Source organism: Triticum dicoccoides, chromosome 1B, assembly GCF_002162155.2.
Source record: "Triticum dicoccoides isolate Atlit2015 ecotype Zavitan chromosome 1B, WEW_v2.0, whole genome shotgun sequence".
NCBI classification, from domain to species: domain Eukaryota; kingdom Viridiplantae; phylum Streptophyta; class Magnoliopsida; order Poales; family Poaceae; genus Triticum; species Triticum dicoccoides.
The window spans coordinates 338,566,635-338,579,105 of NC_041381.1; the positions used below are offsets into that span (position 1 = coordinate 338,566,635).

At 43.8% G+C, this 12,471-nt stretch overlaps 1 protein-coding gene across 1 annotated transcript in view; it reads left to right on the forward strand.

Moving 5' to 3' along the window:
* Nucleotides 1–12,471, forward strand: part of LOC119333851 (vacuolar protein sorting-associated protein 52 A-like) — a 33,586-nt gene that overhangs the window by 7,527 nt on the left and 13,588 nt on the right. The window contains exons 8-13 of the mRNA XM_037606603.1: nucleotides 1,124–1,267; nucleotides 1,436–1,527; nucleotides 2,179–2,260; nucleotides 3,033–3,215; nucleotides 3,399–3,514; nucleotides 3,588–3,646. Of these exons, the coding sequence (XP_037462500.1) occupies nucleotides 1,124–1,267; nucleotides 1,436–1,527; nucleotides 2,179–2,260; nucleotides 3,033–3,215; nucleotides 3,399–3,514; nucleotides 3,588–3,646 (676 nt within the window). The remainder of the gene's footprint in view (nucleotides 1–1,123; nucleotides 1,268–1,435; nucleotides 1,528–2,178; nucleotides 2,261–3,032; nucleotides 3,216–3,398; nucleotides 3,515–3,587; nucleotides 3,647–12,471) is intronic.

Genomic DNA, 12,471 nt, shown 5'->3' on the forward strand with positions numbered 1-12,471 from the left:
TGAACTAGTGGATCGAATGATAGCGTACAGAGATTTGTTTCTTACTGCTTGCGTCAAAAGAATATGAGCATTCTCATATGCTGGATGCTTAGGTTTTGACATTTCCTATAGATGACTCAGTTCATTAGATCTTTCCTAGTACAACTGGGCTCCCTAATATATCTTTCCCTACCAGCTGGTACACTCTTTCTTAGTATTTCTGGACTATCCGAATCCTGTTATTTCCTGATTCTCCTTCTATTCCTGAGTGTCCAACTTGGCTCTGTAGCTCCAACACAACCTATCCAATCTGCTGATGCTGCTATCCTCGTCCAATACGTGAACAACATTGCACCCCCCTCCTGGAACACGCAGATTGTCCTCAAGCTGCTTTCCAATATGCACATATATTCATTACAAGATCGAACCCTGGTATGCTGGTATCCTTTTGAAGGAATTAGCAGGAGTTCTTATGTATGTTTTGGTTAATGCTTTTTAGTTGCAGCCTTTTCGTAATTGTTGGCCAACATTACCTGGTTTTCTGTGTAGTAGTTGTATTTTAAGGTTCGATTGTGGCAGCTGAACTGTGTTGCGCTGAACTTACTCTATAATCTGCTGTAGAAAAATAGGCACAAAAGTAGGAAAAGTTGGTTATTTAAACGGTAAACGGGATCATCATAATCTACCACAATGCACCATTTGCCAACCAGCTTTTGCCTATCTATTGGTTGGCTAACCACCCTTTCCTGCTTCCGTGCCTATTCTTCTACAGCAGATTATAAATAAATTTAGCATATCATATTTGAGCAACCACAAACTGTGCGTAAGCTGGCAATTCCAATGCTTTCTTTACGCACTAAAAGTTCTGTTGAGCATCTGTAAGACGCTGTTTAAGCTTTCTTTAGATGTGGTGTTGGCCCTTTTCCAAAGAAAACAACATAGAACTTCAGATGTTTTTCCTTTTCAAAGAAAACATCATGGATCTAGTAGCATCTGGAACCAGCAAGCCACCCAATAAATGGAACTTAAGATGTTTCTCTTTTTCAAAGAAACATCATTCTCCTTTTGTTTACCTAAATCACATATTTGCTGATGCATGAATATAATAAGTTCAATGACTTGCTATTCCAGTTTCTTTTGGCAGGTAAATGATGATTATATCAAAAGTCTAAACATGTTGAGCAAAAAGTTGAGATTTGCTCAAGTTGATACATTGATTAATGCATCAAAAGCTCTGAAAGATGTTAAGCAAGAACTGGAAAGGCTTCGGAAAAAGGCACTATCAAAGGTTACCTAAGAATGCATTCATATAGATTAACGATTGCTTTATGTCCTGGTTTTCAAGCTAACTGAAATCTGTTTGTGTTCTTACATTTTGCTTTCCTCCGTTAATTACTGTAAATATTTACTACAGGTGTGATGCCTACCATTTATTTTCCATTATTTACTTTGTCAGGTGTCCGCCTATGTAATTGGGATATTCTCTTCCATGAGAAAGCCTGGAACTAATGTCCAGATACTTCAACAAAATTTGCTTCAGAAGTATAGGTATACATGGTGGAAAATTAAATGTCTATGGAATATCTAGCCATTCTGTCCTCTCTACACAGTAGTTATCTTCATGGTATTAAATCTCATGTTCCTGGATGTATGAAGAATTGTACCTATACTCTTCTCATTCACGTTAGACTATATGTGCCTGAAAGCTGTATGCATTTTTGGTTTTCTTAAAGTCAGTTCATGCTTGATTTTCCAACTAAGTGGATCGGGGTAAGGAAAACCATTTGAGTTTGGAATAATTAAAGACAACAAGAAACGCAGAACAAACAGCCACTTGCTATGGTGAAGTTCATAAAATTTAGAAGTTGGAAGCCAACTTCTAGCGTTATTTTCTATGATATACTCCCTCCGTCCCGAATTACTTGTCTCAAAAATGGATAGAAATGGATGTATCTAGAATTAAAAATACATCTAGATACATCCATGTCTGAGACAAGTAATTCCGGACGGAAGGAGTATATTTTTTCAGTTAATCTAGCCTCTTTAGTCCTGTCGTTGCACTAATGAACAAAACAAGACAACATGACATCATCATTTGCTTTATTTCAATTAGTCATGTCACTGGTGCATGTGCAAGATACCGTAAGCATTCTGATAATTTCCTACAGGAGCTGATTATTGCTTGCATGGTTCTCTCAGGTATCTTGTTCTCTTTCTTAAAGAGCATGGAATCGAGAAATATAATGATGTCTGTGCAGCATATGTTGATAAAATGAACAAGGTAAAGCTGTGTGAAATTATTTCCACTTTTTTTTCGAGAGAAAATATGTTTTCCCATGTCTGTCCATGACTACATGATTGGCTGAGGAGTATGAAGAGAGTTTTCAAGACATATCACTTGTGTCATGCCTGAGCTATTAGGTACTGGGAGATCAACATACATGTTGAGCAGGTGACTTTTGGCTGGTGATGAAATATGACAGGCCTCATGGTTGGAATTCTGGTGGAAATAGATGGCAGTAGGCTGAGGCTCTGCTTGCTTTTGATTGTCTGTATTTTGATGAATGGATTTTAATTTAGTGAAATATCAACATTTAGATGGACTATGCTTCCTTTCATTTGGCATCAACATTCATCAATTCATCTCATCCTTTCCTTGTCCTTGACTTGCCTCTTACCTTTTTTCTCTATATGGTATCAATCAAATTGTCTTTTTCAGACATCTGAATTACATTGTCACGTTACCTACGAATACAATGACTATCTGCTGTGATGTCGATACATTGTTCCTTCTAAATAGCCACCATTCGATGTTCATTCCTCACTCATAAAAGCACGATCATCATTTTCATAATATGGTATGTGAATATTTTGACGATTGCTATCTATGGAAGCTTCATGGTGTGTTTTGTTGTCTTGCTTTGCGGAATCAAATTGTCTTGCTTTGTGCTATATCAGCTACTGTGCTGTATGTGTTGCTTCAATTTTTAACTTACTCTATTATTTTCTTGATTCGGCCATACATGCTAATTACCTTCCCCCCCTCCAAATAGGTGCTGAGTGAAGATTTTTGTGTGTACTTAGAAGCATTGGAGAGTTTGAAGCTAGATATTGGTGCATCCACTGATGTGATTGGATATGACGGCAACGTCGTAGACCTTATACCAAGGGGGAGAGAGCAACAGAGAAATCATCGTTTCATGTTTTCTTTAGGTGAACGATCAAACATCTTGAAGGTACATAAATAATTCTTATTAACTACTACTCCTGTTTCTAAATATAAGACATTTTAGCAGTTTAAGTTGAACTGCCAAAACATCTTATATTTAGGAACAGAGGGTGTAGTTGAGTATTCAGAATTGCACATTTGTTTTGTATTTGCAGCAGATTCATGGCCATATTTTTACCTCACTTTGCAGGAGATTGATCAGCCTGGCTTGGTACCTTGTATATCTGAAGCTAATTCCTTGAAATACCCATATGAAGTTATTTTTAGGAGCCTACAAAAGCTTCTGATGGACACTGCTAGCTCTGAGTACGTGAATATCCATCGATTTAATCTGAGTACAGTAATGGTGCTGATGGTTCCTGTAAAACATACTTTTCAGGTATATTTTTATCAAAGCATTCTTTCGCGAAGAGTCGATGTTTTATCAAGTTTTTGAAGGTGCAGTCTTTTGTTTTCTTTTTTACTTATTTGCCTCATGTTTCCTCTTTTTAGTGGCTATATATGTTTATGCCAATACTGAACATCCTGTAAATACCTTCGCAACACACAATGGTTACTTTATGTAGGGATGAGAGAGAGATGTGCCAGCAGCAGCAGCGCATGCTTTCTCTCGTATTACAGCGCTCGTGGACAACAGGGATGAACACGTCCCATTTAGGTTAGTCATGGATGGGCCTGGACCACATAGGCCAACAGGTTTTTCTTTTGAAAAGGAGGATAACCCCCGGCCTCTGCATCAGAATGATGCATGCAGCCATTTTATTGAAATAAAGTTCCCAAACAAAGTCTCAAGTTCAGTAAAGGCTAACAAAAGGAGCAAAAACCAACAAAGATTAAAAGAACTGCCACAACCAGTGACAAATAGGCCAAGATGACTAAACACATATCCTATTATTGGATCGCCATCCAAACCGGTTGTAGATAACCCGTGCTACCATCTTCCATCGGTTGCACCCAATAGCCAAAAGCTCCCTGGAGTCTGCATGAGTGAGTAACGACTACGTATGGATCCAAGCAGTGGCTCAGTATATAACCTGCAAAAAGTTGATGAAATTTTTCCTGTTAAAGATTATATCATTTCTGCAGTTCCATATAGCCCAAAGTAGTGCGCATATCCCTATCCGAATATGTCCCACAATATTTGATTCCACTCCGGTTAGCCACGTCCCAAATAACGTGTCGATACTAATTGGAGGAGTAACGTTAAAGGCTATATGTATCGTGCGCCATAGTAGTTTGGCGAGAGGATAATCAAGAAAGAGGTGTTTTATGGTTTCATTCTGGTCACAAAAACAACATCGTGAACTACCCACCCATCTTCGCTTTACCAGGTTATCCTTGGTTAGAATCACTTCCTTGTGGACAAACCACATGAAGATTTTGATTCTTAGCGGAACTTTAACCTTCCATATGTGGAATAATCTCGTCACTGGCCCAAAGTTAATTAAGTCCAGGTACATAGATTTCACCGTGAAACTACCGTTCCTGGATAATTTCCATCAAATGGTATCTGGCTGGTCAGAGAGTTGAACCTCCATCAACCTACGGACCAGATGTAGCCAAGATATCCAGCGTTCGCCCACTAAAGCCCTCCTGAACTGAATGTTTAGTGGAACCGACTATAATACTGTAGCGACATAAGCTCCTTACGTTGTACAATATTATAGAGCGTGTAAGGCTAAAGGTATCTCCCCTAACCATGTATCTTGCCAGAATCTCGTACCATTGCCATTACCAATGTTAAACTTCGCCCTCTGGAAAAAGGTTTCTTTCATCCTCATTAACCCCTTTCAGAAGGGCGAGTCATTAGGGCCAATGTCTTGGATTGTAGGTACTTATTACGCAAAATTTGTACCCACGTACCCTCGGCTTCAACAGACAACCTAAATAGCCATCTGTTAAGTAGGCATCTATTTTTAACCTCTAAATTCTCAACCCCTAATCCACCTTGGTCCTTGGGTCTGCAAATTATATCCCATATGGTTAATCTGTATTTCGTTTTTACTTCATCACATTGCCAGAAAAAAAGAGATAGATAAAAGTCTAATCTTTTCCGTACCCCAACCGGTACTTCAAGAAAAGATAAGAGAAACATCGGCATGCTAGTTAAAACTGAATTTATCAACACTAGCGGACCCCCATAAGACATAAGGTTGCCCTTCTGGCAGCTTAGTTTTTGCTCAAATCGATCTTCAAGGTACTTCCACTCCTTATTCAAAGAAACTGGACGGGGTTATCTTCAAAGTGGATTTCGAGAAAGCATACGATAAGGTCAAATGGCCCTTCCTCCAGCAGGCCTTGCGCATGAAGGGGTTGTTGTGCACCCAACACAATCTGCGTTCATGCTCGGGAGACACATCCCTCTCGAACCAACCTAGTTCGAAGGAGAAAGTGTTCTTGTTGCCCGCATGGGTAGCTTCCTAGAGTCGAGCAGCAAAGGCGTGTGGTCAGAAATTGCCCTCTGCAACGCCTGGACCGTTACCAAGGGAAATTTTTGTTCCCATTCAACACTGGCTAGAACCTTGTCCAACTTCTAATAAGTCGGATGGGGCAGTGTGTTCGCCCACGTGAACTGTCTGCCAGTGCGGTCTATTCCCCTCAGATCAAGACTCTCAATAATCGTATTAAACATAAATGACCATCTTCCATCGAAGTTGTCATTATTCTTCTCTTCTCTCCTATATATGTTAAAATCACCCCCTACTAGAAGAGGTAACCTTTCGTCCCCGCATATCCTCACAAGGTCGGCAAGGAAGTCAGGTTTTAACTCAGGTTGAGCTGCTCCATACACAGCCACCAACGCCCATCGAAATCCATCAATTTTTGATCTCACTCGAAATTTGACGGCAAAGTCACCACGAACAACATTCACCACTTCCAGCGTTTCGCACTTAACCCCAAGTAATATTCCTCCGGATCGACCCCTTGGTGGTAAACAGTGCTAGTCAAACTCAACCCCACCTGATATGGTATTGAGGAATTGCGAGGTGAAATTATCCCGCCCTGTCTCAGTAAAGCAATAAAATCGAGTTTATGCTCTACAGATGCTTCCGCAAGGAATCTCCTTTTAGCCAAGTCCGCTAGACCTCTGCTATTCCAAAAGATCCCCTTCATTTACCATCATGGAATTTTTTCTTGAATTTGACTCTCGCACTCCTACGTATTGCCGATGTAGGATAAACCTTCCTCTTCCAGGATCTTTTTTGGTTTATCCTGCACCACCACGTCTTCCTCCTGAGCGTGGGCAGTAAGTATCGTGGGCAGTAAGTATAGGACTATCATCAGGTTTCAAAGGAGCCGTATACCCCTCTGAACCCGTTTCATCCTCCCCTCCTCATTCTCTATCCCCTTAGTGGATATTAGATCCTCACATAGACTCTGTAATGCTGTTACCCCAAGATTATTAATTTCGGCATCATTCATAGGTTTATTACGAATCATCTCCATGGCTCTATCTGCTTCTAAGTCAAACCGATCATTTATTGTTTTCGCCATTTCCTTCCCATTACTACCAAGAGATATCCCTAAGTTACCCGCATTATTAACGATTTCATGCTCTGAAAAATGAAGAATGGGACAATTCGTATTAACAAACATACTTGTAGTTGCTTCGATGTCACGAAGCTTGGCTGCCCGCATGGCACACCCCAACAACAGGTCATCCGCATCTGGTTGGGCCTCAATCCGGTGATTGACTAGCCTGTCACCAGTCATCGGGTCCGAAACCCCACCAAAAGTAATCACGTCCTCTGTAGAGACATCAGCCGGGACGTGGCCGCCTGCCACATGCCCGACCACTCTTGGAGTCACTGACGTGGGAGAGGGAGACCGTGACAGCCTTGTGGGCTGCCCCACCGGTCTATCTCCCCCCTCCACTAGCGTCGAAGATGCCCCGATCAACCTCCCCTCCCCAAGACCCTGGGGGATATCATCCACCCTGGGTGGTGAAGCACGGTGTGGTGCAGATTGCGGTGGTGAAGTTGATGAAGACCGCGGTGGCGAGGGGGAAGAGCGTCGGGCCTCCTGCCCAAGACTTCCCACCACCTCCTCCGTCGAAGATGAGCGCCCCCTCCTTGGCGTGGAAAGAGATGGCCGCACAATGACCACCTATCCTGGGGTCCCCTCTGTCCCACCCGACGCGGCAGTCGGGCCACAACCGTGCCCGGACTCCAAACTCAGCCCAGAAGTACCCGCTGACAAAGCCGGCAGAGTCATGTGCTCCTCCGTCTCTACCCGGTCACCCCACAAACGACTAGGTGCGGAAGCCGCGTGGAATGAACCGAATCTGAGTGTAGCCGTCGGCGTCGTCGTCGGCGCAGTCCCCCTATTTGTCGGCACCTCCGCGGACTGAGCAGACTGTTTCGCCGGTCTGGGCGTCTTATCACTCGTATTACGAGTCCCATCGTTATCTTGGTTCCCATTCCGATCACCTCCGTCTGTCATGTCCACATTTTTAATCGCAACAGTCTCGTCCCGTATGGGTTGTTAAGGAGTATTAGTATTGGTCTAGGAGTCTTTATTAGTCTATGTTTAGTTTCCTTGCACCTCAAGTCATGTGTAATACCGAACAAGACAAGTGCAACCGAACACCTTGGGTGGAACTGAGAATTTATTTTCTGCAAAAACCAACTCACACGGTGATTTCATACCTCACCTGGGATGGCGTGCGGTTGATCAAGAGGGCGGGCATCATGACAACTTCGCTCCACAGGAACTTGGGCACATTCGTGGTGAACATCAGGGCCCGGGCCGCCTCTAGCAGGTGGTGATTTTTCCTCTCTGCCATTCCATTCCGCGGAGGTGTGTCCCGACAAGATGTTTGATGGAGGATGCCCTTGTCTGGCATGAAGGCACCAATGGCCTTGTTAACATACTGCATAAAAAACTTTGAAACACTGAAACACTTCATTTTTGTGTTTTAGAAGATAGACCCAAGTCATCCGAGAATGGCAAGCGATGAATGTAATGAAGTACTTCATACCACTGACAGATAGCACTGGACAGGTCCATACATCAGAGTGGATTAACACAAAAGGAGATATGCTCCTGATCCCCTTACTCACATATGAGTTTCTGGTATGTTTAACAAACTCACACGCATCACATTTCGGCCTCTTCTTGTCCACACCACTCTTTACATCAGGAAATACTTGGTACATTTTGTCAGAACACATGTCCCATCCTACAGTAATGGATCAGGGCTCTAGTCTCCTTATCCTCAGCAATTGCAGCTAGCATGTGCATTCCCTCCTGGTCCAACATGCTGTGGTCCATGTACCACAACCCCCTACGCCTCGTTCCAGTCTCAAGACTCCTGCCCGTCGATCTCCCGCGGATGAAGAACACAACCTTGCCAAGAATTATTCGGCAATCTATTTGGCCAACCAAAGTACTCAAGGACACTAAGTTCACGGGAAAAGTTGGCGCATGCAACGACGAGCATGCTCCAATACTCGGTGTCAGGGTCGTCTCCAGGAATTGGGGGCCCTGGGACGAAATGAGAAATGGGGCCCTAAATTCTATAATAATCATATAACTACAGCATACTTCAAATATGTGTATAATATTTATAAATAAATCTAATCTAAATGCTAGAATAGTAGATGTGGTATTAAAGTCATAAAAGATCTAATGTTCTACCTAAACAAATATCATTTATCATTTAATGGAAGTAATGATTCAAACAATAAATCAGTTTGGTTTCATGCATGGGAGGTCGACCATGGAAGCCATTTTCTTGGTACAACAACTTACGGAGAGATACAAGGAGCAAAAGAAGGACCTACATATGGTGTTCATTGACTTGGAGAAGGCCTATCATAAGATACCGCGGAATGTCATGTGGTGGGCCTTGGAGAAACACAAAGTCCGAGCAAAGTACATTTGTAACGCCCTCGATGCGGCTATAGCTCCCACGTGTCGAGGCACGACTTAGAGGCATAACCGCATTGAAAGCAATGTCGCAAGTCAGGCAATCATTACAACATCCCATGTAATATATAATAAAAGGGGGAGATAGCATAGTTGGCTTACACTCGCCACGTCACATCAGAGTACATAAATAACATCCATCAAACAAACACTCATGGCCCGACTACGGCGCCAAAATAGAAAAGACCCCCAACATGCGACAAGGTCCTGAATCGATAACCCCAACTAGGCACCACTACTGATCATCCGGAAAAGACACGTAGTATCGCTGAGAGTCCTCGTCGAACTCCCACTTGAGCTCGTAATCGTCAACTGGAGCAGAAACACCTGGACCTGCATCTGGAATTGTAATATCTGTGAGCCACAGGGACTCAGCAATCTCACACCCACGCGATGAAAACTATTTAAGCTCATGGGAATGGATAAGGCAAATATATGTGGAACTGCAGCAAGCGACTAGCATGTGTGGTGGCTAACTTATACGCAAAAGAGAGCGAGAAGAGAAGGCGAAGCACGAGCGAGAAGCTAAAGGAACATCCTGCGCAAGCATAACTCCAACACCGTGTCCACTTCCCGGACTCCGCCGAGAAGGGGCCATCACGGTAACACACACGGTTGATTCATTTTAATTAAGTTTAATTAAAGTTATCTACAACCGGACATTAACAAATTCCCATCTGCCCATAACCGCGGGCACGGCTTTCGAAAGATCAATCCCTGCAGGGGGGTCCCAACTTAGCCCATAACAAGCTCTCACGGTCAACGAAGGAATAGACCTCCACCCAAGACACACCGATCAGACTCGGTATCTCGGTACAACAAGATGATTCGACAGGTTAAAACAAGTCCAGCAACACCGCCCGAATGTGCCGACAAATCCCGATAGGAGCTGCACATATCTCTTTCTCAGGGCACGCTCGGATAGGTCAAGCTACGAGTAAAACCAAACCTCAAGTTTCCCCGAGGTGGCCCCGCAGGCTGCCTGGTTCGGACCAACACTCAGAGGAGCACTGGCCCGGGGGGGGGGGGGTTAAAATAAGATGACCCTCGGGCTCCGGAAACCCAAGGGAAAAAGAGGCTAGGTGGCAAATGGTAAAACCAATGTTGGGCATTGCTGGAAAAGCTTTAATCAAGGCGAACTATCAAGGGGTTCCCATTATAGCCCAACCGCGTAAGGGACGCACAATCCGGGAACATAACACCGATATGACGGAAAACTAGGGCGGCAAGAGTGGAACAAAACACTAGGCGAGAGGCCGAGCCTTCCACCCTTTACCAAGTATATAGATGCATTAAGATAACATAGCAATATAATGATATTCCAACAAGTAAATGAATGTTCCAACAAGGAACGGCTCCAATCTTCACCTGCAACTAACAACGCTATAAGAAGGGTTGAGCAAAGCGGTAACATAGCCAATCAACGGTTTGCTAGGACAATGGTGGGTTAGAGGTTCAATCATGCAATTGGGAGGCTGACAAGCAAATGGTAGGCATCGCAGCAGTGGCAAAGCAAAAGAGCGAGCAAACTAGCATAGCAAAGATAGTAGTGATTTCGAGGGTATGATCATCTTGCCTGCACAGTTGTCAGAGTTGACTGGATCCTCACAAGAAAACTCAACGGGCTCCTCGGTAGCGAACTCGTCTCCCGGCTCTACCCAACAAGACAAACAAGCAACAAGGATACAATCAACCACGGGCAAGACCAAGCAATATGATGAAATGACGATATGCTATGCGGGATGCGATGCGGGATGCAAAATGCAAGATATGACAGGAAATGCATGAACCTGGCATCAACTTGGGAAACCAAGTGTGCCACTGGATAGAGGGGATGAAATCGCTTGAAAACGATATAAAGATCATAGGAATCGGAGCTACGGTTTAGAAATGGCAAGCGTTTTAAGATATGACACCGGTCTGCGATTTACAGCAAGTAGGCAACTAAATGCAACGAAATGAACATGCTACAGCCACCAAACATGAAAACAAAATACATGGCAGTGATGTACACAAGATGGTTGACAAAACACTAGCACTGAGCCATAGGCAAATTCATCCATTAAGGGGTTCAAACAAGCATGGCTAAAACGCAAACGCAAAACAGATTTCAGACTTAGTGAAATTAACACTAGTCTGAAATTTCAGATCACGATGCTCTCTTCGGAGCAGCAAAACAACATGATAGAAAACCTGAACATGACAAGCAAGAACATGGCATGGAGCTACTCAACAAGCTTAATAAAACACCCAAAGTGACCTGGGGCCAAAAGGGTTCACAAAATACTCTACCGAGCTCACGAACATAGCTCGAACACAATCAGTTTTCAGACTTAGTGAAAACTGAGACATGCTGAAATTTAACTCACGAAGGCATGTAAACAAGCTCGATGCACTCACTACGGTGCAAGTCATGGCAAGGAAAGCATATAACCAGCAAGAAGGCACAAAGTGCTAGCTACACATGGCAAGAACGAAGGGATAGCATGCATGGAACACTAACGGTAGCATCGGCAAAATCGCAAACAAGTTGACGATCTGCCCAGATTAACAACGAAGCAAAAGTTGAGCTCGATTGAGTCAACCTAGAGCACTCCACATATGCCAACAAAGACATGGATGGATAGTGCATAACATAAATATCAAAACTCCCTTACTGATCATCCTCAAAAGAGGCACGGATCACTAGGAAACAAGCTGGACATATAGCATCATGAACTAAAATATCCCAGACTTAGTGAAAATCACTAAGTCCCTGAAATCTGCAATCTCAGGTACCTCTCTTCGCAAGCTTGCACAAGACAACACACACATCCTAAAAATGCATGGGTGACACCTCTGGAAAGAAGACAAAATGCTTAACAATTCATCCCAAAGGGGCACAGGCATATCATGCACGAATTAAACATAGCAAAAATGACAAAAGTGCATGATGAACTAACGGATCTGCAATTTAACTCACGAAGCCTCCTTCTAACAGTATTTTGGGTATCGAGATGACCTCAAATGCAAATGATGCAATGGAATGAAATGATGTACATGTCGAGGCGAAGATTTTGATATATCATATGCCCAAAACGGATCTACGGTTGTGGAGATACAAGCAGTCAAAGATAGCACGAAAAATTAGGGTTTCGGGGGAGAGAGGTCAACCGAAATATCCCAGATCCAGATCTGGATCGGGCACGGACTCCGAGGCGGCGGCGGTACTGTTCACCGGCGACGACGGGGAAGGAGGCAGCGGCCGGCGACGAGGGGACCGGAGGGCGGCGGCGAGGTTGCCGGGGCGGCGCCGGCGTGGAGGCGGGCGGCGCGTGGCGGCGGAGGGCGCC